We start from the raw sequence: 25,894 nt of genomic DNA, 5'->3' as shown, positions 1-25,894 counted from the left end.
TTTTTCTATTTTTTTCTATGCATGAAAACATTGGAGATAACTATTACAAGATTTAATGAGTGGGGGAATGCATTGAGATCATGTTATGGAGTTTGGTGACATTAACTTGAAGGATGAAATAATTCTAACATATTATTATTCATCTTTTTTTTTTTTTAATTCTTGTTTGTTAACTTGACAGCACAACAAAGAAACAGCAGAGGGAGCCACATGGCACCAGCGCTAAGAACAAGCAGTGCGAGTATTAGACAGTACAAATGAATAAAATATGACATATTGGTAAAAGGCAGATTACAAGTTATTGCCACATACACCTTAACAGGTCATTGACTAAGGGGAACCACCTGGGGAAACAGAGGGAGAAGTTGATGGTGAGGCCAAGGCAGAGATAAAGTCTCGGAATCTCGGCCAAATATCCCTCGGCCTGGAGCGCGAACACTGCATCGCACCCCAGGACTGCTCGGTGTCGTGAGCCCATGTGACCGATCTAAGCCATTGTGTATAGGTAGGGGCTCTAGGGCGGAGCCAACATAGTAATATACAGCGGACTGCCAGCAGCATGCAGAGGCCTGCCAGTTTCTTAGAGTCACGAGGCAACTGGGGGAAATCATGGAAGAAGCAGTGGGGTAGAGGTTATCGGGTGTTCCAGAATGTCAGACAATGTAGAGCAAATGTCTAGCCAAAATTGGGATAGCCGGGGGCAGAGCAACAACATGTGTATGTAGGTAGCCTGGTCTGCGCCACACCTGGGACAGGAGTGGGGGTGAGCATCAAACATGAAATGGAGTCTCATGGGTGTATGATGATATCTGTGCAAGATTTTAAACTGGACAAGTTTAAATTTGGTGTTGTAGGAGACCTCGTGAGTACGGGCGCACATCCGAGCCCACCTCTCATCAGTGATCTCAGAGCCAATGTCCTCCTCCCATTTGCGCCGCAGCTCGGTGAAGTGGGGGACCGCTCTAGTTTGCAATAAGGAGTAAAGTCTAGACACCTTGCCCTTGAAGGAGAGATAGGAGCAGAGCTCCTCCACTATAGGTTCATCAGGGGGCAAGGCGGGGAAATGCGGGTATCTGGACTTAAGATGTCCACGGAGTGACGAGTACTGCACCACACCGAAGGTCGACACCTAAGTGAGGGAGGAAGGTCAGACCATTCTATAAAGTTTCCCTGCTGAAAGACATCGCGCAGAGACAAGAAGCCAGCAGCAGTCCAGCAAGTGACCACCGAAAGTGGAACTTGCAGAACATCGGGAAGGAAGTTCCACAGTGGGAGATCCCCGTGGAAAGGGTAAGGGATGTCGACCATGGACCAGAATTTGGACAAGGCCAGAGATGTACTGGCTAAAGGATTTGCAGAGTTTGAGTCAGGGGAAATTGGTTGGAGGACCAGGGAACCGAGCACACGGTCACAGACAGTGAGCTTCTCGAGACGAACATGTGGGGGGGGATCAGTGGTATTGAACCAGAATGCAGCAAACTGTGATTGGACCACCACCCAGTATCTAACAAAATCGGGTGCGCTAAAACCGCCCAATGCCTTAGGGGTGGATAGTGTGGAAAGTTTGAGGCGGACGGCCCCGGAGTGCCAGAGGAAGGTATTACATATGCAGCGCAGTGTTCGAAAGAAAGTGTCCCCTGGCCATAGAGGCAGATTGGTAAACCGGTACAGCAATTGAGGCAATACAATCATTTTGAGTATTCCAATCCTGCCCGCTAGCCAAAGGGGAAGTTTAGTCCAGCTGGAAGTTTTAGCCTCCAGGTTAGTTAAATAAGTATGGAAGTTATCATCGCGCAACTGAGGCATGTGGCGGGAGACCACCACGCCTAAGTAGGTAAAACTGTTAGGAGACCAGTTAAATCCATGTAGGTCGGGGGGCGCCAGTGTGGAGTCTGTAAGCGGAAACAATGTAGACTTAGAGCAGTTAACCCTCAAACCGGAAATGTCACCAAATCGAGCCACATCTGTCTGTATAGGCAAAAGGTTGACTGCCGGGGATCGAACATACAGGAGGGTATCGTCAGCGTAGAGGGAGACTATGTCAGTCTGGCCGGTCGTGCGTAACCCCCTGTGTGAATGCGATTGTCTAATCATGTCAGCGAAGGGCTCCATGGCAATAGCAAAGATGAGTGGGGAAAAGGGGCATCCCTGGCGGGTACCTCTAAATATCTGAAAAGGGGAAGAGCACCTATCTTCTGTGCGGACCTTAGCCGATGGGGAGGTGTAAAGAAGCTTTATCCAGGTGCGGAAGTTGGGGCCGAATTTACATTTCTCAAGAACACACCACAGGTATCTACATGAGACTGAATCGAATGCCTTTTGCATGTCCAATGTAGCCGCTACTGCCTGAGTGGAGGGGTCGATTCGGCTGATTACATTGAAGAGTCTCCTCAGATTGAGGGACGTGGACCTACCGGGAACGAAGCCGGCTTGGTCCGGATGGATAATGTGGGACATGAACGGGGCTAAGCGCTTAGCAAGAAGTTTGGCAAATATTTTGATGTCACTATTGATCAGAAAGAGGGGGCGGTATGAACTGCACTGCATAGGGTTTTTACCTGATTTAAGGAGCACAGTAATCAACGCCTCCCGGAGGGACGGTGGAAGTATGCCCCTGTCACATGATTCCTCCCAGAGCGTCAGTAGGTGCGGCGCTAGTTGGGCCTTAAATCTTTTATAGAAGTCTATCGGAAGCCCATCGGGGCGAGGGGCTTTACTGGATGCCAATGACTCAATGGCCTCAACAATTTCCTCTAGGGCAAAAGGCCTCTCGAGAGAGGCGCTAGCGTCGTCTGACAGGACTGATAGAGGAAGGCTCTCTAAAAAGGAATTGATGTCAGAAATCTGGTATCCGTCTACCTTGGAGTATAGGGACGTGTAGAACGCGAGGAACTCGGAGTTAATGTCCTGAGGGGAGGTGGCGAGTGTGCCATCCGGTCTAGACATGGCCGGGATATTGGGGGCACCAAATTCGCGGCGCAGTAGTCTAGATAGCATTCTGCCGGGCCATTCACCTTCAGCATATTTCCTCGCCGATTGAGGCGAGTCCAGGAATTTAACCTTGCGCTCGGCAAGGCCCCGGAACCTGTCCAGCTCAGAACCCAGCAACGCCAGAGTGGCCGGGAGTGGTCAACCGCGTATTGGGCTTCGTAGACGGACAGGGCTGATTTGCTGGCAGCAATATCGGCACGGATGTCTTTCAGTATGCCACTGCACTTGGAGATGGCAACCCCTCTAGTGTATGCTTCAAAGGCCTCCCAGAGCACCGCTTGTGTTGAAACAGAATTCATATTGATCTCAAAGTATTCTTCGATAGAGGACTCAAGCTCAGAGACAAACACCTGGTCAAGGAGCGCATGGGAGCACATCCTCAACTGTCTTGTTTTGTTGGTGTCTAGTCCCCAGTTTAAGGAGATGAGTACAGGTGAGTGGTCTGATAGTGTCCTGGGAAGGATGGCTAAGCGGGTGATGCTTCTGATCAGTATGTCCGTGACGAGCCAACTATCTATTCTGGAGTGTGAATCGTGCACTGAGGAGTAAAAGGTGTATGTACGGTCATCAGGATACATCAGCCGCCAAGCGTCCACCAGTGCCAGGCGGGGGAGCAAGGTCAGGACAGAGCATGCCGCCCTGGAGAGCTGGCAGGGACGAGAACCCGATCTGTCCAGGGTGACATCAAGTATCGTGTTGAAGTCACCACCCCATAGGATAGGGATTAGGGGGTAGTTCTTGACTAGAGTGGCCAGGTGAAGGTAGAAGTCAGGGTCATCAACGTTGGGACCATATATGTTTAGGATGACTATCTCCTGATGTTGTAATATACTGGCGATGAGCACAAACCTTCCAAGTGGGTCTATGTGGGAGTGCTGACACGTAAACCTCAGGCTTTTATGTATTAGGGTGAGGGTACCTCGGCTCTGAATGGAATAATTAGTGTAATACCTCTGGGGGCCCCATTGCTTGGCAAATTGCTCACAGTGCTCCGAGCGGGCGTGGGTTTCCTGAAGACATAGGATCTTCACTCCGTGGCGTTCAGCGTGGAGCTGAATCTGTCTCATCTTTTTATAATTGCCTAACCCCCTGACATTCCAGCTCATAAAGGTCAGAGTCATATCAGCCATATTTGGAGGGGTGATAGTGTGATAAGCAAAAGAGGATTCCAGTGAAGTGAACGGGGTGGACCCTAGGTGTATGTGGACTCCCGACCTAGTGTATGAATTGATTGGACGCGATGCCTGCGGCGCCTCTGGAGGCTGTCAAGACTTTTTCAAACCATAACATTCCCAACCTACCCCCCACCCACACTCCTCCCCCAATCAGAGGGTCGAAACCCAAACAAAACCAAAAAACACATAAATTCTTAGGCATCAACGCCTGGGGGGCTGTTTGCGGCCGGACTATGGCATGCTGGACCGGGAGAGCGTAAGGAGAGTTATGCTGCGTAGTAGGACAAATAGGGCGTTAAGGGTGGATGCGAGCAACATCGGGACCGGATCTATAAGCAGAGGGCTCATCGGGGTTTGGGTTGCGGCCGTGTGCCAGGACACGGAAGCAGCATAGTCGAGTGCGGTCTTAGCCTGGGGGGCCCCGGGTATCGGGCATGATTGACAAAAGTAAGTGGGATGAGCGGTGGGGTAACTCCGAGAGAGGGACCCTACAGGAGATGGTCAATACAGTCTACGATGGCACAGCAGGGTGGGAGAATACACCTACACAGATAGGTAATGGAGCAACATCAACAACATAAACAACAATGAAGTGCGATGAATAGTGGTCATCGTGGGGGTGGGAGCGCGGTGGCGGCCCCGGCCCGCGGCCTAGGTATAATAGCAATTATAGCAAAACCATGAAGCGAATGTGAACATTGTTTACATCAACCAGGAAAGTGTTCATCAATAAACTTCGAGGCCTCTTCGGGTATGGTGAAAAAGTGTGTTTGATTAGAGTGTTCGATCCTCACTTTGGCGGGGAAAAGCATGGAGTACTTAACTCCCAGGTCCCGAAGTCTCTTTTTCACCGCCAGGAAAGTCTTACGCTCCTGCTGCACAGCCACGGAGTAATCCGGGTACAAGTGTATCCTAGCCGCCCCGAGATGAAGCTCACCCTTGGCCCTGGCCGCCCGGAGCAAGGCATCGCGGTCCCGGAAGTTGAGGATTCTGGCTATGATGGGACGGGGTGGGGCACCCGGCCTGGGCCTCGCGGTCAAGGAGCGGTGAGCTCGCTCCACAGAAAAGTGTGCCGAAAGCTTGGGGTTATCCAAAAGAGTCAAAAGGATACGCTCTACATAGTCCTCCATTATCTCCCTGATGTTGTCCTCCAGTATGCCAACAATGCAAAGGTTATTCCACCTGGAGCGGGATTCGAGGTCATCATTTTTCTTTTCGTCAATAGAGACTCGGCTGGTCAGGGTGGTCACAGCTGCGCGTAGGGAGACCAGGCTGTCCTCTGCGGTGCCAACCCTTGTCTCAATCTCAGCAACCCTACTGTCCGTTCTTTCGATATGGGCCTTTATGGATGAGATGGTCCCATTCATATCATCTAACTTAGTGTGGAGCGTAGTGAAACCCTCCCGCATGTACTCGATCATTTTGTCCGCGTCATCGGAGGCTGAGGGAGCTGCAGTGGCTGGTGACTCCTCTGGAGGGTCAGTAAGCGACTTGGAGGGAGTTTTAGAAAACATATTCAACAAACTCTGCTTCTTGTTAGACCCTGCTCCCTTGGTCATGGTGATAGGACAAGTCTGGCGTCCAGGATCCGGCACAGAAATGGCGGGAGACCCTCAGATCGTCGCCACACAGGCCTCACAGGGGGGGAGGAGGCGAGGCGTGGAGAGAAGACAGCGAGGCTGGGGGAGACACCAGAGAACACAGAGCGAGACAGTCAGACACGAGGACCAGAGGGGTAGGGCAGCTGTGAAATTACCACTGGAATGTCGGGACGGTACGTAGTTGTCAAGGCCGGGGATCAGCCCCCATGGAGCGCACCCGGAACAGGAGGGTTAGGGCATACAGCAGGGTGTTATTGGTGGGCTGCCCGCAAGGGCCCGAGTGCACTGGAAAGCCACACAGAGGTAAGTAGTCAGTGGAGTGAAAGTGGAGCTGAGGAGGGGCACTTCACAGTAGACAGCGCAGTGGAGGGTCCAGATCCGGAATTGTGGTTGGGGACCACAGCCAGAAGCCAGGGGGGGGTGGCAGAAAGGACAACGGTCATGGAGAGCGAAGAAGTAGTGCTGGAGCAAGGGTCCCCAGCGGTGTCAGCCCGTGCACAGCGGCGGAGGCGAATCACCACCTAAATAGCGGCGGTCCGCCAGGGCCACAGCAGGAGGATGGGAAGCTGTAGGGACCGCCGAGGCACAGGCCCCCCACACACCCCCACCTCGATGAAGCACTGTGCCGCAGCCGTGGGGTGGATCGGCAGGAGGGGGGGCAGGCGAGGTGGAGGCCGGAGAGAACAGTAGTGGCCCAAGAGCAAGTGCCGCCGGGGGCTCCGGGCCCACAGTCACTGTAAATGGAGGCTGATGATGCGGTGAAGCGCGGCGGCCGTGGGACCTTAAAGAGCAGCAGCCAAGGGGAGGTAGCCTGGTGGCAAGGGCAGATCGGCTCACGCACTCTGCCGCATGCAAAGCCCAGGGCCGCAGGAGCCGGGAGATTAAGCGGCCCTCCTTCCCCCCGTACCCCTGTACCTTGACAGGAATCGGGAGGAAGGCAGGAGTTGCGGAGAAGCGGGGGTCCCCACGGCACGAGACAGGGAGCCGAATAGTGCGGCGTCTCAAGCGCCGCAGAAGCCCGCAGATGCAGATGGTCGCGAGCCCGGGCGGGATCCGCAGGGTCCTCCAGGAGGGTGGTGAAGTGATCGGTGGAGCACGGGGCAAACACGGGGGCCGGCAGGCCCGGGCCGCTGAGGAGGGCTCTGACGCCCCTCGCCCACCGCGGCCTGCAGAGCCGCGCGCTCAAGTAGGAGGAAGAGCCGCAGCCGGTGGAGCTGGGGGGGCGGAGTGGCCAGGCTCACACAGCCCCCGGCAAAGTCGGAGGGCCGTAGCACGGTCCCCAGGGGGTGGCGGGAGCCAGGAATCCGTGGGGCTACGGCTAATATGTTCTGGAGGAAGGACCGCCGGTGCACTGGAGGATAACTGCAGCTACGGAGTCTTTTTTGAGGATTATATCGCTCTCCCAGCGCGGAGCTCTGCAGCTAGGCGGCCATCATGCTTCGGCGCAACAGCGCCCCCCTCATTATTATTCATCTGATGAGTAAAACCCTCTTACATTGGTAGTCAGGACATTCTGTTAAACATGCTAATATTAGTATTCACATCAATAGGTAAAGCACACACATATTGGTTTTAATGTGTGTTCTATGCGTGGCCATGCCACACAAGAATCTTATTCACATCTAATAGACCACAATTCCTCAGTTATGATTCTCAGGCCATATCTTGGGATACATATTTTTTCCTGACACTTAAGGCCCCAACCACATCATTCATCCCAATTCCAGCACTGGATTAGTCACACATCAATGTAAAACCAAATCATGGACTATGAAAATGACTTAAACAAGATTCTATTCACGGGCCCCGCAAATACATGATGTTGCTTGATGAAGGTAAGGCCACAGGGCAGAATGTTCCAAAGAGCAAGTCCAACAATAGACACCAATCGGCCAACACATCTGTTTGGTTAAATCTCACCTAGACCCAATAATTGCAAAACATAGAGGGAAAAGTTCCTGTTTGTAGAAGCTTATTCAAATTGTTGTAGATTTAGGTTTTTCCTGAGTTGCTCCAGGGATATTTCAGAGGCTGTTATAGTCACCATGCCCCTCGCAACAGGCAGCTTGTGAGCCATTGGCTTACAGTTTTCAAGTAGTGCCTTGGCTTAGTACATTTGCTGTATTACATTTATTTGCATCGGTTGCAGCCATTTCATCTCCTCCAACAGAAGTTGACCATTTATATAGCAGTAATGAGTCCTTGCTAGTATAATAGCTCTAATAAGAACACTTTATTGTCACGGTTAACAAACATTACTTAATGCCCTTAGCCACCATGAGCTGATAATTGCAAATGTTCTCGGCTAGAAACAATTGTTGGTAAACTGGGAGATTTTGGTCAAACTGCATGCCAGGTTTGTCTTCTTTATTAGAAAAAAAAACGGTGCAGCCTATCACTGGTAAATTAGAAAAATTCATTGATCATAGTTTTATATCAGATTCACTTAGGTTGGGGATTTTACATTCATTGTCCCACTTACCATCATCGAACGCAAAAATACTCTCTGCACACATAACAAAATTAAATATTTTGTATTTATTGTTATTATTTCTTAAGTAAATTAATTTGCATATCATGGTAAATATTTACACCATGTGGGTAACGTAAAACCATATTTTACAGAAAGTAAACAAGAAATTCATTCATACATGAACCAATATTTCAAGACACATACAAATCAATTTGTGAACAAATCTCTAATGTTTTGAATAGAGTAGAACAGAAAAAGGAAATAGTGCATGGTATGGTGAAAGGGTAAGACCTGAGATAGAAGTAAAAGTAGAAAGGAGATCAAATAAGCATAGTAAATCAAATACTGTGGGTCAATAGTGTTATTCCATATTGACCTTCACCTTGGGTGATGAATCAATAAGGACAAAAAAGGACATTGTTTATGACATCTGCACAAATTAAACAAATTAGTTTCATTAGGGGAACACTGGTATGATTATTTTCCCTCAATTGTTGCTCCAAGTTGTTGTCATTATTTACACGGCATTCAAACTACATTAACGTGAAAAGCTTGTTTAGTACAATTGGCTGGGATTGGTCAGGTGTGGACTTGATTTCCCCAGAGTAGATCATGTTTTCTCAGCTTTCTGGTTCAAAGACCGTCTTTTTCAGGGAAAGACCCTGAAAGAACATGCATATATGTTAAGGGTATTTTAGATTGATGATGGTATAATAGAAAGTGCTGATGCCTCTAGAGAGAACCCATTAACTTACACTAGGGTAATGTCTCCATATCTCATTCCCCTGTGCCGGGGTAACTGTATCCAGTTCAGGGCATGTACATCCAATAGTGGGTGGAAACGTGTCCGTCCCTATGGTGTCGGACAGAAAAGGATACGGGGCTTCTGATGGCCATCTTCCCATTCCAAGAGGAGGAAGAGATCAAATTCTAGTGATATATGAGTTGGCATTAGAGCTGGATAGATGCTATACCATCCATGCTGAAAAGGGGCTGGAATTATGCCAGTGCCTACTGTAAATATAGAGGCTTGTTTATAAGAGGAGGGGGGGGAACCTGACTTCTGGGAGAGGAGAGCAGCATGTTCATGTTAATGATGGTGGCATACCTGTAGAGTTGGAGTGTTTTAGTGATGGGCGTTTCTAGGTAATGATGGCCTCACTATGTGGCTTGCCATGTGTTGGATCAAATGGACTTGTGTTGAGCTGAAAAAGAGAAAGGAGTCAAATTACTCTTCTGTCTATGCCAGAATAGCATGGAGGCTTCATGGTGCCGGGGAGTACGTTTGTAGGGTATAGTTCAGAAAGGAAGTTACCTAATGTTGGGTGTCCATTGCCGCACGGTCATGGCAGGTGTGGCCGCGTTTACGGGCTACAGTGGTACTGAGGTAGTAGAAAATCTCTGGTTACCATGGAGACCACTTAGTGGCCCTCTTTGATTGGTCCTGTCGTTAGGGAAGGGCTGTGCCGACGTGCTACGGCGTGGTAATCGTGGAAACCAGGATGCTATGTGCAGAGGGCCTAGCCCAATTGTGTTATTGAAGTCCTATGTCTGGCGGTTAGAAAATGCTACAATGAGACGGCCCGACCCTCTAGGGAGGTCATGCATTGGACTTGAAAAAGTAAGACCCTCGTTTTGTTTTTATTTTTTGTGGTGAAAATATTGTAAGACCAGTGATCATCGGAGCAAAAGCATGTCAGAGCACGCCTGTGGACGTGATTTAGCAGCAGCTTACCGGGGTGTGTGCTTCATCATATTTGGGTTGCTGTGCATAATAAATGTCCTCCTTCATCAGGTAACACAGCATGACAACATGGGGGGGGTCCGTCGTTTCCTACGTTCAGTAGGATTACAAAACTTTTTGAGAGACAAAGAGGAGCAACCTGGCTCAGGGCTCCATCCCAAATCTAATTTTACCCCTTCAGACAACCAAGTACCAAATGACATATTGACATTTGAAAAATGTGTTTTACAAGACATCTCTAACCTGAAAATGAAGAAAACTTAATTTAAACACAACATATTGAAAGAAGAAAGAGAAATGCTGAAGACACAGGGAACCATAATCTATTCATAAAACCAGCAGACAAAGGAGGCGGTATAGTCCTAATGTACAAATCACAATACAAGCCCATGGTGTTGTCCATCCTGCAAGACTGTGAGAGCTATATCCCAGTCAGAAAACATCCCACAAAAGCACTTCAACAAGAAATTCTAGAAACAGTAGGATGGCTTACAATGTAACTAGATCACAGAAAAAGAAGCAGACTTTCTGAAAAGTATGCAAGGATGTGCCCCCTGTTTTTATGCACTCCCCAAAATACATAAGTACCCCACTGACCATCTCAGGAAGCCGATATGGTTGTGGTTCAATTCAGGAACCAATCTGCACATTTGTGGACTTTTTCTTGAAACCTTTGAGTGTCCTTACGGAAACATACATAAGGGATACCACTCATACTATACAAATATTTGAACAAGAAGCATTTAACCCAGAAACCCAAATCTTAGTAACAATGGACATAAAATCACTGTACAATATTATCCCACAAGATTCAGCCATCGAATGTATCTGGGAATACTTGACTGCTAACTCTCTACAAACTAGAGTGCACAGTAATTTCATAATAGAACACATGACCATAGCCCTGTTCAAAAACTTCTTTGACGTCAACAAACAATGTTACCTCCAAATTAAAGGCACAGCTATGGGGGCAGCTTTTGCACCAAACCTGGCTATCCTATTCATGGCTAAATATGAAAAAGACCACATCCTTTCTAACCAAAATCCTCAGAGAAAATACTTGAAATGTTGGCGCAGATACATTGACGATGTAATCTGCATTTGGGATGGGTCTGAGGAAGATTTAAATCTGTTCCTTACCTGGATCAATGCCCGTGTAACAATATACAATTCACTATGGAACATAACAAGCACGAAATTCATTTTCTAGACTTAATCATCCGACACCAAGAGGGCAAGTTGGAATGCAGCCTATACCGAAAACCAACGGACAGAAATACTTTACTGCATTTTACAAGTAATCACCTCAACCACACTAAGGAGAACTTACCATATGGATAGTCTCTAAGGATACGTCGAAACTGCACGTCACTAGATGAATTCTACATACATGCGGTACAATTAGACAAAAGACTCAGGGGATGAAGATACGCCAAGAGATTCCTTACTAATTACAAAAAACGGGCAAGATTCACAAATATGGAGGCCCTGTTAACTCCAAAGGGAATAAAGGAGCTTTTTTGCCCTTTCTACCTTCATCTTTTTCTTTCTTCTTGCACCCTGATGCCTGCAGTCTCTGGCGCTTTACAAGTGAATAAATAAAAAAAATAAAAAATAATATCAAAACACCCAAATGAACGACTCACATGTGTTATAACACATGGCTCCCACACCCTTGAGGTGAAGAAAATAATACAAAAATATTGGCCTGTGGTTCGCCTGAATCTGTCAAAAGAACAAACACCACATTTTGCATTCAAATGGGCCAAACACATTTGGGAACACCTGGTCCACTCTCAATATATGAAAGAGACACCTAGAACTGGCGTTTGGAACTCACACACAGTGAAAGGCTGCTACCCATGTGGCAACTGTGTGGCATGTAAATTCACCACTAAAGTGCAAACATTTGAAATAGGAAACAAACAATGGACCCTACAGGACATGACACACTGCAAATCCAATCAAGTGATATATTGCATACAGTGCCCCTGCGGACTGAGGTACATTGGACAGACTATGAGATCAGTCAACATCAGGATCTCAAAACATAGATCTAAAATTTGCTGCAAGAACCTAACTGCACCACTTGTAGAGCATTACATCGAAGCCCAACACACACCAGACAACTTGTTTTGGTGGGTCCTAGCAAGAGTGAAAGGGGGACCCAACTTGTAAAGGAGCCTCTTAGAAAAAGAATACCGTTGGATCGATAGACATATAACCATGGCCTAAATTAACAATTTCTGCCATTGATCACTTAAGCCAGTCCCTTCTCACCTCCACCTCCATTAAGAGGGGGTAATTATTTACACCACTCCACCTGGATTCACAGCATCCATTAGCATTTCACCATTCCCCTGAGGGAGGACAAACCCCCCGTGCTGGCATGCTGTGTTACCTGACGAGGGAGGACATTTAATATGCACAGCAATCTAAATATGATGAAGCACACACTCCAGTAAGCTTCCAAGAAATTAAAGCAAAACAAGGGTCTTACTTTTTCAAGTCGAATGCATGACCTCCGTCGAAGGTCGGGATGTTTCATTGTAGCGTTTTCTAACCACCAGAAATAGGACTTCCATAACACACGTGGGCTAGGCACATAGCATCCTGTTCCCACGACTGCCACACCATAGCACGTCGGCACAGCCACTTTCCTACAGACAGGACCAATCATAGTGGGACAGTAAGTGGTCTCCATGGTAACTCTCAGTACCACTGGAGCCGATAAACATGGCTACACCTGCCATGACCCTGCTGCAACGAGGGAAACCCAACATTAGGTAACTTCCTTGCAGAACTATAACCCTACAGACTTACTCCCTGGTACCATGAAGTCTCCACGCTACTCTGATATATATGGAAGAGTACATTTTTTGGCTCAACACAGATCCATCTGGTCCAACACACGGCAAGCCACATGGTGGGGACATCCTTACCGCAAGACATTCATCACTAAGGCACTCCATCTTTACAGGTACGCCACCATCGGTAACACTGAACATGTTGCGCTTCACTCCCAGAAGTCAGGCTACCCCCCATTCCTCTTAAAACAATCCTCTATATTTAGAGTAGGCACTGGCATAATACCAGCCCCTTTTCAGCAGGGACGGTATAGCATCTATCTGGCTCTAATTCCAACTCATATATCACTAGAATTTGACCTCTTCCTCCTGTTGGAATGGGAAGACGGCCATCAGAATCCCTGTATCCTTTTCTGTCCGAAGCCATAGAGACAGACAAGTTTCCACCCACTATTGGATGTCCATGTCGTGAACTGAATTCAGTTACCCGTGCCCACGGGAACGAAATATGGAGACATTACCTTAGGGTAAGTTAATCCCTGAGTTCTCATTAGAGGCATCAGCCCTTTCTATTATACCATCATTAACCTAAAACACCCTTAACATATATGCAAGTTCTTACAGGGTCTTTCACGGACGCCCTGAAGAAGGTGGCCCTTGAACCAGAAACCTGCTGAAACGTGATCTACTCAGTGGAAATTACACCCACACCCGACCCACCCCAGCCAATCTTGCTAAACAAGATTTTCACATTATTGTAGTTTCTACACTGTGCAAATAATGACAACCAGTTGGAGCAACAATTGAGGGAACATAATCATACTAGTGTTCCCCTAATGAAACTCATTTGTTTAATTTTTGCAGATGTCATAAATAATGTCCTTTTATTGTCCTTATTAATTCATCACCCAAGGTGGATGTCAATATGGAATAACACTATTGACCCACAGTATTTGATTCACTATGCAAATATTATCTCCTTTCTACGTTTCCTTCTACCTCGGGTCCTACCCTTTCACCCTACCATCCACTATTTCCTTTTTCTGTTCTACTCTATTCAAAACGTTAGAGATCTGTTCACAAATTGATTTGTACGTCTCTTGAAATATTGGTTCATGTATGAATGAATTTCTTGTTTACTTTCTGTAAAATATGGTTTTACAGTCCCCAGATGGTGTACCATACCATGTTATGCAAATTAATTTACTAAAGAAATAATAACAAATAAAACTATTTAATTTTTTTCTATTTCCAAAGTGTTTTCGCGTTCGATGATGGTAAGTGGGACAATGAATGTAAAATCCCCAACCTAAGTGAATCTGATATAAAACTATGGTCAATTCATTTTTCTAATTTACCAGTGGTAGGCTCTCCCTGTTTTTTTATGCTAGTAGATTTTGCCCTATCTACCACTTGTTGCCTAGTGCTCTCCACATGCACTTTACATTGTCTTCTTTACTTGCATATACTATTGCGACTCTCAGTTGAATAGCTCAAGAGAGATACAATGAAGTTGTCTGTGGTTTGGACACCAGTGGCATAGCACTGCATTTGGAGGCCTGCCTGAGAGCCATAATGAGGGCCCCCCCCCCCAAGCTTGGCAACAAATCACGGGTTGCACTTCTCCGAGTCGACCTAGACCACCAAACTTGCGCAATACACACAGTGATCATGTTGCTGCAGGGGCATGCCACACACTGCACTAGGAGAAAGATACAGATATGTGTATTAATTCATTATACAGCACACTTTTTGAGAAAAAAAGTCACAGAATTTGCAATTGTTTTGTAGGGTAACACCAATCCAAAAATCCAATACATGCAAGTCACCAAGAGTGCACAGGAACATTAATGCTTTAATTCATGTAATGCTTTGCTATTAAAAGTGCCATGCCACAATGGAATTATGTCCAACTTGTTGCACAATGTAGACCAGCCTAGACACGTAAAAAGCATATTGCAGTAAAACATGCCATGCCACCTTAAGACATACTTAGATCGGTTGCACCAAAAGCAATAACAATTATAATGGTTATTTTATCACAGATGCCCAGAAAAATATATACAATGCCACAGTAAGAAACAGCAGTGGCGGCTGGTACATTTTCGAAGTGGAGGGGTGTAAATATTTCCCCCAAGTATGTCTTAGTGATTGAGCATAGCGAGGGACCCCGAACCAATTAAGATGGTTGCAGGAGGATTCCCTCCCTCAACATTTTGTTTAAATAATGGGTTAACCTCGTGCATTTTACATTACACTTTTATGAAAATTTGGGTAAAAAGGCAACCAGTTTGCAATTGGTTTTGGAGGGTAACTCATGAAAAAAATCCAATAGATGCAAGTTAAATACGTGAACAGGAGCTGTTCTCCAGCATCTTTTCATGATGTCTTTGTGGACAATATGTGAAAGTATAAAAACATGTTCATGTTGGCTGTGCCCATACATTTCCATACTGGCTGCACCGATATATGCCAGTATTCCCATATAAGAACATACTCATGTTTGTTTTGAGTATAATACCAGTAGTAATACTATAAAAAAAAATAGATCCACGCTGGCTCTGTCACTATATGGCAGTACCCCCAAAACATACTTCTTTTTTTTAACGTGAAAATATATCCAAACTGGCTGCACCAAAATGCCAGTCTAGCTAGATAATAACACGTATCCTGCTTGCTTTATCAAAGATGCCCAATATAACATGTCATCACACAATACAAAATGGCTAGACTGGCTAAATTAAAAAGCCATTCTATCTACATACCACTCATCATGCTTGCTTTATTGAAGATGCCAATACAAAATGTCATGTCACAGTAAGAAATGGCTAGACTTGCTGCACCAAAAAGCCATTCTAGCTAAATAATAACACTTATTATGCTTGCTTTTTGAACGATGCCCAGAACAAAATGTCATGCCACAGTAATTCATGGCTAGACTGGCTGCACCAACATTTAACTACAGCCACATGATAACACTTATCACGATTGCTTTATCACAGATGCCCAGTAGAAAAATCAATGTCTGCCCGCTGGCACCCACAGCTCCTCACGCATGCACACAATCAATGTGATTATGCGTGTACACGAGGCGCTGGGGGACCTAGGGAGCAGGCATGGTATTTATTACTAGACATCTATCATAGCCATGCCTGTCCCCTGGGTCCCACAGCATCTAACACATGCACACAATCACTGTGATTATGTGTGTATACAATGCGCTGGGGGATCCAGGGAGCAAGCATGGTATTTATTTACTAGACATCTATGAGAGATGTCCAGTAAAAAAAAAATATCATCCCTATCACCTGGGCCTTGTGGTGCCTCAGAAGGAGAGCTGATTCTGGTCAGTGGGGAGGGGTATTGTGCAACAAAGGCATTTTTAAAATACCTTTGCACAATACTCCTCTCCCACTTGTCAATATCAGCTCCACAGACCAGCACCTAAATTCACACAACTTTCACACAGCATGCCCTCACTCTTTCACACGAGCAACCATCATCATAAACTCAAACATAACACAAGCATGTACCCATCCATAGACTTACTTAAACAATAAATAAATTAATATAAACATACCTTCTGACTCAGTCTTGAAGTTTCCTCCCAGCGCTCCAGATCCCATGTAGTATGAACAGGAATCAGGAAATAAGGCTTTCTGGTCCCTGCACATGCGCGCACGGGCCTGAGCCTGGGTATAAAATGCCCTGCTTCGGCATGATCTGTGTGTATGTGTAAGGAGGCACAGGAGCGCCCCCTCCCACATACAGACATGAAGTTCCCCAGCCAGCATTTCCAATGGGCTGTGCAAGGCTGGGGAAGCAAAAGGCCCCCAGCCTTGCATGGCTTATTGCGTGGCTGGGGAACGGAACTGTTAATGGGAAATGCTCCCTCAGCTGGAAAAAGCAGCAGAGGGATTGCTCAGTGTGTCACTGGGGTGACTCCTCGACTCCTGCATAATGGACGAGGGGGCCGGTGGATTGTTGCCCCCTCAACCATTATGGATGAGCCATCATTGAAAAACTTCTAGACTGGCAGCACCAAAATGTCAGTCTATCCAGGTAATTACAATTAGCAGGACTGCTTTATCAGAGATGACCAGTAAGAAAAAGTCAAGACACAGTAAGAAATTACTAGACTTGCTGCACCAAAATGCATGTCTAGCCACTAATAACATATCATGCCGACTTAGCCTGGACATGGATGACCATGACGATTTAGCACACAACCCCTGCTCCGCCCCAAGGCCCCTCGTCCCCCCACCCCTACCCCAAAATAAGCTCCTTTGCCCAGAATTACCTCCATATCCCTCTTTCCCGTACCAGTACTTATGTATGAGACTATCAAGAGTGGGACTAGGAGTAATGAAAATGTCAGGTATCTAAGCCAGAAATAAACTCCACGTCCCTGTACCTGGTCCCAGCAACGTGCCTCATACGCAAGTACTGGGATGAGGAACAGTAGGGCTAGGAGTAATGAAGATTACCAATAAGTAATCCAGGTATTAAAAGGAAGCACACACATACACACACACACACACACACACACACACACACACACACCATTTTCTTACCGTTGAATTCGTTGGTACGAGAATCCAACTCCCTGCAGCAGGCACACTTGTCATGCCAGCGAAGGCTTCTATGTCATGGGGAGAGAGGAAGCACTACAGCTTCAAAAAGAAATAGGGCCTCATTAGGAGGCAGCCATGCCCTTAATAAGGGCATGGCTGCCTCCAAACTCAGGTCCGGGTTCCCTGAATGGGGAAATACCGGGCCATTCCGACCTTGGAGGGCCCAGTATTTCCCCATTCAGGGAACCCGGACCATCCCCATTCCCATTCGAGCCCCCATAGGGCTCAATGGGATTGGGGAAGGAGCGAACAATGGGCCCGTTATTAACGGGCCCGTTGTTAGCTCCCTGGTCCCCTCGCGGGACCCGCAAAGGACGTCTGGTCTGACCAGACATCCAGAGCGGGTCCCGTGAGGGAACCTCGTAATAGGGCGGTATGGGTTTAACGGCGCCGGCACCTTTAACGGCGCCGTTAAACCCATTCAGCCACGGTCCTAATGAGGCCCATAGTCTCTTATAGTCTCTTTTTGAAGTCACTCTGCCTTCATAAAGAAATTATTTCCATTAAGGAACCGAACCATAATGGACATAATTTCTTTATGAAGGCAGAGTGACTTCAAAAAGAAACTATTCCTTTTGGATTTCATAGGGCTCTCCTTCTCCCCCACCCCATGACACTGAGGCCTCCATCCTGAAATCCCCATGAAATAAAAAAGAAATATTTTCTTTTTCAAGTCACTCTGCCTTAAAGAAATTATTTCTGTTACAGTCTCGTAACGGAAATGATTTCTTTATGAAGTCAGAGGACTTCAAAAAGAATGTTTTTCTTTTTCAAGTCCGACAGCACCCTCTCTCCCTCTAAGACATGTTGAGGAGGGCCTCCACTACACCACGGGTGGTGGGGGGCCCTGCTACGACACTGTTGGACACCATCATTGGATACCATCATTTGTGTGCCACGGTGGATTCATGGTCTCGGGAGGATAACTCAGGGGCAACGTGCTCACCTTGGAAAGAAGACCACACGGCACAACACAGGTTTGATTCCTGGGTCCGCGCTTAGTAACCTCTCGGCATTAAGTGCGTTATAAATAACCTATCATATCATGGAGTAGGCGTTTCTGTTTCTCAAGTGTTTATATGTGGTTTGGCATTTAGTAGGGGGTTATGAATCAAAATGCAACAAGGCGTATTCAAGCTTGTGTGTGTACCTGTATGTTCACATGGATGCCTGTCTATGTGCTTTAGATAGTAATTCTGCTATGCCTTCTCTCCAGCTGCCCCACCTGTTGAAGTCACTGGCTGTGCGGCTCCGTTCGTGGCTGGGACCCTCCTACTGCTGCTGACCTTGTCATTGACCCTGTATAGGGCTTTCCGAAGCGCTGACAAAGGTACTGCATCTTCATTGAGGGCAATGGTGGGAATCTGAGGGGAATGACCCATTAGCTGTAGGGATGGGAAAACTTAAACAAAGGCCTGCTTTTTCATTTAAAAACCGTGCATCATGACAGTACACATTCATCCTCTATGTTTTCTATACATTTTAGTAACTCTTTCTTACCTAAAGCAAGGGTGTGCTTTTTCAAGTTGTTTTTCTCACCATAACACAGTTAATTCAATTTCATGTACCAATGTTCTCAGCACGTCAACCTTCGTCACACTGAAAACCTACAAAATGGACAAGAAAAACACATCTGTGCTGAATATAGAATCAAGTTCTGACATCAGTGCGATGTGATGAATCCAGTGGCGTCATCACGGATTCCCTGGCGGTGACCTCCCGTGTGGCCAGGGGACGGCAACCTCTACCTGATCCTAACCCTGGGGGTGGTTTTGTGAAGGAGACCCACCCATGCACAAGACCCACTATCATCACACATATCATATCCTGGAATACATATATTTTATTATTTACCAAACTGACAAACAATACAGAGATCAGTTTTGTCAGGTTAGTTTAGGATTCTTTTTTATATTCACAGTGATGCAGGACACAAGCCCAAAAAAGACAGAACACCCCCTGTTACAGCAAAGATTGACCCCTCCAGCCCCTGTCGTAGTCATATAGGTTTCAATACACAGACATTTCTGTGATTTCCTTAAAGTTAAACTTATCAAGCTGCATTGTTTTCCATTACTGCCTATGTACTTCAAATTCTGTTTTCCCTGGCAGGTCCCCCCTTTGAGACTTCCGTGAAACAGTACCACCTCATTTAAACATGCTAAATTGACATTTCCAGATAACAATCATTACCCCAGTATAAGCAACTGTGAGAAATCTGAGGGCGTTTTTCACATTTAACCCTCCTAGGGTCCCCCTCAAGTAACCAAGAAAAAGACAAGGCTGCCAGAACCCGACCCTGGGGGTGGACTAGCGAGGTAGGATCACCTGGGGGGAGTGTCCTTAGGGATTCGGGAGAGAGTACCAGAGGTCGAGACATGGTATCCCCATTTTAATTACAGTGACATAATTCACCCTCCCTCAGCTTTCATAGGATGTTGTCACTCTTATCCTGCTTATTGCCCTGAAGTGAAGACTAGTAGTGGGAAGAAGAAGATCATCCTAAGAGTAATGCAGGTTACCTACACAAAGTACCATTATAGTACTGGGACAAAAAAGAGGGAGCCTAAGAGTTGCAGATTTAAAGGTCTGGCACGTCCCAATAATTGTCCTGATTGGAGTTAGACAAATGAGGAAAGTGGTGCACACCTGAAAGCCCTTGAAGGGGCACAGGTGTATACAAGATGGAGAGATACCTGGGAAGGATAAGTGAGGGCTACAGTCCGGGGGAGCACGGGACGTCAAGGCGCTGGAGATATTGCTGGGTTGTGTGTCAAAACGTGGCGAGGGAGCCGTGTCTCCAAGGAGCTGGAGTGCGAGAGGGAAGGTAGCAGTGGAGAGTGATGGCCTCCTTTGCTGTGCTTAACGGGTGCTCATTCCTCTGTGAGGAAAAATCCTCCAAGGGTGTCTGAGGGGCAGGCGGTAAAACCCTGACTTCAAGTACTAAGAAGCTGTTGAGCGGAGAAGAGAACGCTGCAGCCATGAATTTCATAGAACTGCATTGAAACCTGGCATGCGTATAAAAGAAGAGACAATTAACGGTATTTCATTGTATTGGAATGGTCGTGTGCCTTTCGGTGGATTGAAAATTGAAAAGGCTTAAAGTTACCGAACGCTGTGAAAGAAAGAATGTTGCTGGGAAATAGAACGCTAGTAGAGTAAATGTGCAGCCGAGGGGAGCTCGCAAAGTGGGAGCAAAATGCTGAAGGTGCTCCCTTTACATTCTTACATTAAACCAGCAGAGTGAAGGCTTTTGTAGACAGCCAAGGAAGAATATTAGAGGAACAGAAAGGCCAACAAGTTACTTAACAACAAATAGCCTACCATTCTTTGAATTAATGTGAATTTGTGAGCCTGAAGGAATCGCCAAGGTGGCTGAATGTAGGGCAAACCCCAATGGTTGCGTGACCTGTAATGGGTGGGCCATGCAGCCCGTTAACTGTGCCTAGAAAAGGGGATGAAATTCCAGCCCATCCAGATGAAGGCTGGCAACTTGGGAAAGGGAGCCCCTAAGCTGCTTTGAGACATTTATTTTGTGTGAATTAAGGCTGGGATCCAGCCCATCTAAAAGATCCACCCCATCCAGACGAAGGCTGGAAGCTTGGGGAAGGGAACCCCCTAAGCTCCTTTGAACTATTGTCTCATACATTATGAATTGAAGCTTGGGGAAGGGAACCCCAAGCTATTCTGGGACATTTGTTTGTGTGCTGAGGCAGGTAGCTAGGGAAGGGAACCCCAGAGCTCCTTTGAAATATTGTTTCCTATTGTGAAATATGGACTGGAACTTTTGTGTGTTGTGAACGTATACTCGAGGCTTGGAGAAAAGGAGTTCAAGCATTTAATTAACATTGTCCTTTGGAATTGTATTCTGAAGCTGGAAAGTAAGCAACAGACAGCTCCAGACTTTTTTACTTATTGAACACTACTTTTAAGTTTGAATATCCCTCCACTACATTAAGGTATTAGATGTGAGGGCATGCATAGGTTTGGACACAGACAGACCTTTATGGTGAAATTTTAGACATCAGCATTCCTTTGTTTCTTTAGGTAGGGCAATCCCCACCATAATAATAGGGCAAGTTGAGCGTTACACCCATCCTGATAATTTCAATAAAGGTTTTTGAAGCTGTAACATTGACTTATGTGTCTTCTCTTGATACCATGCCTGTCTCACACAACACTCTTACAGGTGAAACCGAGTGTATATTTCACAAACAGGGAAACACAGTAAAACCAAATCAGTATTGCAAATAGAATATGAATACTGTGTACTCGAAGAGCTAATCAACCCAGTTAGCCAACCTCAGTGTTCTCTTTGTGAAAGGTGGCAGCACATTTTCAGATATGTGAAATAGTGTTGGCTATGTAAATAGAGAGATCAGGAACATAAGTGCAACATTCAAAACGGATTAGGGCACACACTTCTCCATGGGAGACAATGGTAGGGTGCAGGGCCATGCAATGTTTTGGGACCATTGAGCATCTGCATATTCATGGTTCTTTAAGGACAGAGATTCAGCTTTGCCATTATTGACCTTTTATAGCAATAGGGACAACCAACAGATCTTCTTGCAATTTTGTGTAATTCCTACAAATGGGCATCAGGTATCCCATATCTTCAGAAAACTCTCCTCAACCAGATCTCCCTTGTTTATTGCAAGTGCAGGTAACACAGCAAAGTGTCTAATGGCAGGTACAGCATACCCAATACAGCATAAACCCAACCATTCCATTTAAAGCCATTGTTCCCAGATTATTCTACAGATTAAATGTGTGCCACAATATGATGTTGAACCTGATTCAGTAAAAGAATATCCCTTATCAAAGAAGAAGGGAATGGCATTAATGGTGATGTTCTTGGTGATGGACATGGTATATCTCCATTTGCGAAGACCCATCGATAGGGTGCCCTGGTTTACATAACAGAGGACAACTATAGCAGGGTAGGTCAGTCTGATATTGTCAGGTTTTTCTTTCTTCAAAAGATAGGGGATCATTTGGAAGTCCAGTAAAAGCAAGCACACACCCATGCCTGTTGCAGGACTTAGGTACCCTTGACTGAGACACAAGCCTTAGTTCAGTACAAATGTCCTCCCAATCAAAGGCAATGGTGCAACTGGGATTCCAGAGTCAAGTTGATGGGGCAGGTGTGCACAGACCTAACAGTCAGAGAAATGCTGGATGCTGGTGTACTGCTAGGCTGCTTGCAGGTAACTGTTCTTACTTTCAATCCATAGACAGACACCAGAGTGTGTGATTCTGTGGCAGGTAGCATTGAAAGAGTTGATAGTTAGAAGTTGGACAGAATAATAAGAATAGTCATGTTGTGTGATTCATTCTGTTCATTCGATGTTCTGCTGCACAACAAGGCTCAGCAGCAGTTAATTGACTAGCCACAGTTCTTCATAGAGTTTTCAAGAAGACGGCAGACAGCATAAATGGCCACCATCATAAAGAATAATGTAGCTACCCACCAGCAGTTGTAGTCATCTAGATGTATAAGTGATTTGGGGTTGTGTCCGTCTGCATCACAGGATGCCTCACATTAGCACCTGGATGAAAATTCCAACCACCAAAAGAAAAAATTCACTCACAATGTTGTACAGTCAAATGTAAAATAAGTGGGAGCAAAAGAGTTCTCCATACCGTTACGCCCTCATGATTTCCTCAGCAAACATAGTCTTAGCAGCCAGACTGTATTTGGTTTTGGAGTTATAGGCGTAGTTTGTCAAAATCACAAATGCAAACAAATTCTGTCCATGGTGAGGGCAGAGGTTGTACCTGTGTGAGGCTGGTATCTCTGTGCATCCAACAACAGGAGTGTACAGGTGCTCACTTTGTTCAGCAGTATGTGGACTCATGTGAGGGGTCAGAAATGAGAGCCGGCCTCAAGATTGTCATGTTTTCACAAAGAAGATATTTGTTAAAAGAAAAAGGTTTGGGGAAAATGCCTCTCTGTCCCTTTACTAAAGAGGAGATTCCCTGTCGATAAACTGAAAACTAAGGATCTGTCTGTGTCAGGATGTCAATAACAGAAAAAACTGCCCTTGTGTCCAAAACGTCCTATCTTGGCCCTCAAACTATACACAAATGATAATGTGTAAGGAAAAATATCTTCAATTGGCCAAAAAGTGTTTACAACTAAAATAAGTATAATTCCAACAAAATTGTTCTCCAAGGTGGGAGCCTTTGATTCCAGAGGGGGAATCCCTTCCCCTGGATTCTCAATTGCTAGAGCAGCTACTTGTGTAAACAGTACCCTTGGTATCTTGTTTGGACTCTCAAGATTCTTGTTTATGCAACCAACTCTTTAACGATCTTTCTTTAATGCAACTTTCTCTGTGGTCTGGATAAAAATGTCTTTCTTTAACATCAAACTTTCCAGGGTTCAATAAATAAAGACCCATCTTTCCTTTACTATTTCTTGGGGCGTGAACATTTGCTGGTTTACTCTCCTGGCAGGTTCCTTTATGCGATGCCAACTGCGTGGTCTACTATCCTGCCAGGACTCTTTCTGAAATGCCAACTGCCTGGTGTACTCGCCTGCCAGGTCTTCATTTATGAGTTTCACTTGCCTGGTATGCTCCCCTGCCAGGACTTTTATATTTATATCAATTTGCTTGCTGTCTTGCTTGTCAGGATTTCCCATATATATTTTATTCGCCTGGTGTCTTTGGTTTACCCAGACTTCTTATGTGCTTCTATGTTTCATCAATATCGTAGATATGGCCCTCGGGTTATATATATATATATATATTCAGCAAAAAAACTTTGTTAATGGGACATTGTGGTTAAGTTGCACAACTAAAATCCTATGAAATTCAGTGAAAAAACTTTGTTAAAGGGACGTTATGGTTCCAAGTAAAACCGACAAACCCCTGAAATTCACCAGTTATGGTAAGCTAAGCAACCATAACTCACGCCACCACCGTGCACAGCTAAGCCTAACACCCAGGACATCAAAGATGACATCACAAACATCACAAATATATATATATGTATATATATACAGTTGTGGTAAGGTTTCTTTAGGTTTGGCCCCCCATTTACATTTCAGATATTCACAGTTCATTGAGGTTTGCCTTATTCTCTTCTGGTATTCAAGTAAGCCTTTCATCGCATTCACAAAGTTACAATGTTCAAATTGCTGTTGACACGTTTGCCATTTTGGGATCATCCGCCATTTTGATTTCTGTTCAAATGTAACTCTGTGTTCTAAAATGGTGGACTGTGTTTCCAACTTGTAACCGAGCCTTCCCGACCCTTGAACCTAGTTAATGTTTAGACTGTCCGCGGGCCGTATGTTTAGACTGGGTAAAGAGACCTTGTCCCATAGCTGACTTGCGGTTTTAGGATTGTCTGCACCAATAAGCTTCATCCACAAACTTACATCGAAAACAATGTAAAGCAAATGTCGAAAGTGGATACTGGCTGAACTGCATTGTGAAGGGAAATGTGCTAAGGCTTACTGCTAAATCCGGGAATACACTGTTGCCATTGTAACTTGTTTGAATGTAAACCAAAGATAATACGTGTGCATTTTGTTGTATAAGCCATAAGTGAACTTGGTACAAACTCTAGACCATGGATTATTAACTAGCAGAGGGGCTGGACATTGTTACTGAAATTGTAGAAATGTACAAATGTCCAGATGTCCAGTACCTCTCACTTCTCACACTGAAGGGCTGGTATTCGCTGTGATGTACTGAGGGCCAGATAGCTATCTGATTTTGTTCTTTGTAAACTGTGCAGTATTAAAGATCGGTGAATCTTTATGAGCCTGTGTTTGGTGTATTTCCTTTTGTGGTACTCAGCCTCGATATTTCCTCTTGCTTTTACAGATGGCGCTTGAATAGGGACCCTCAAGATTGATGCCATCTCGTTGAAGATTGACGCGGCTATCGGACCGGGATCGAACGGTGAAAAAAGGGGCCCCTTTCTTGGAGGAGAAGCGATACCTCAACAGTACTGCACGACCCGATCCCTGGACGGTGAGCCCGTGGTCCGAGACAGCATCTTGACGAGGGTCCATATATCGAGGTGGGCAGTTTTGCCAAAATCACCAACCCTGTGGGTCCTTTGTGTCCTTAGATATCCGATCGGACCTCCTTTGTCCTTTGATCAGGTGAGTCGTGACCCTATTCTTAAGTATCCTGATAATTTGTTTTGGGGTATTGAACTCGCGAGCACAATTATTGACCAGGTAACACCAGTAATCTGACATGCCTGGGAAATTGTCTGCCTACTTCAGGGCGTTATTCTGCAGTGACAGACAATCTTTGCAATTTAGCCGTCCGGCGCCAATGGAGTGGTCTCCGGTGTGTACTATGTACTGTAAGCACGGCATTGGTAGTATAGTGTTTAATGATATTTGGCACAGACAAACTAGACATGCTTCCGAACTTCAGTGGCCAACCAATGATAGTTTTGAAATTCCTCGTATAGAATTTTTAGAGTCTATATTATTAA

The 25,894-nt window shown here is 45.8% G+C and overlaps 1 protein-coding gene across 1 annotated transcript in view; it reads left to right on the top strand.

The window, feature by feature from the left end:
- The window catches only part of LOC138565244 (uncharacterized), a 101,836-nt gene that overhangs the window by 50,233 nt on the left and 25,709 nt on the right, over positions 1-25,894 (top strand). The window contains exon 4 of the mRNA XM_069642969.1: positions 18,642-18,755. Coding sequence (XP_069499070.1) covers positions 18,642-18,755 — 114 coding nt within the window. The remainder of the gene's footprint in view (positions 1-18,641; positions 18,756-25,894) is intronic.

The sequence above is a fragment of the Ambystoma mexicanum genome, chromosome 1p (genome assembly GCF_040938575.1).
Source record: "Ambystoma mexicanum isolate Mex_15411 chromosome 1p, UKY_AmexF1_1, whole genome shotgun sequence".
In the NCBI taxonomy this organism is placed as follows: domain Eukaryota; kingdom Metazoa; phylum Chordata; class Amphibia; order Caudata; family Ambystomatidae; genus Ambystoma; species Ambystoma mexicanum.
Note: the sequence above shows the minus strand (reverse complement) of the source record. Positions and strands in the feature narration are given on the sequence as shown.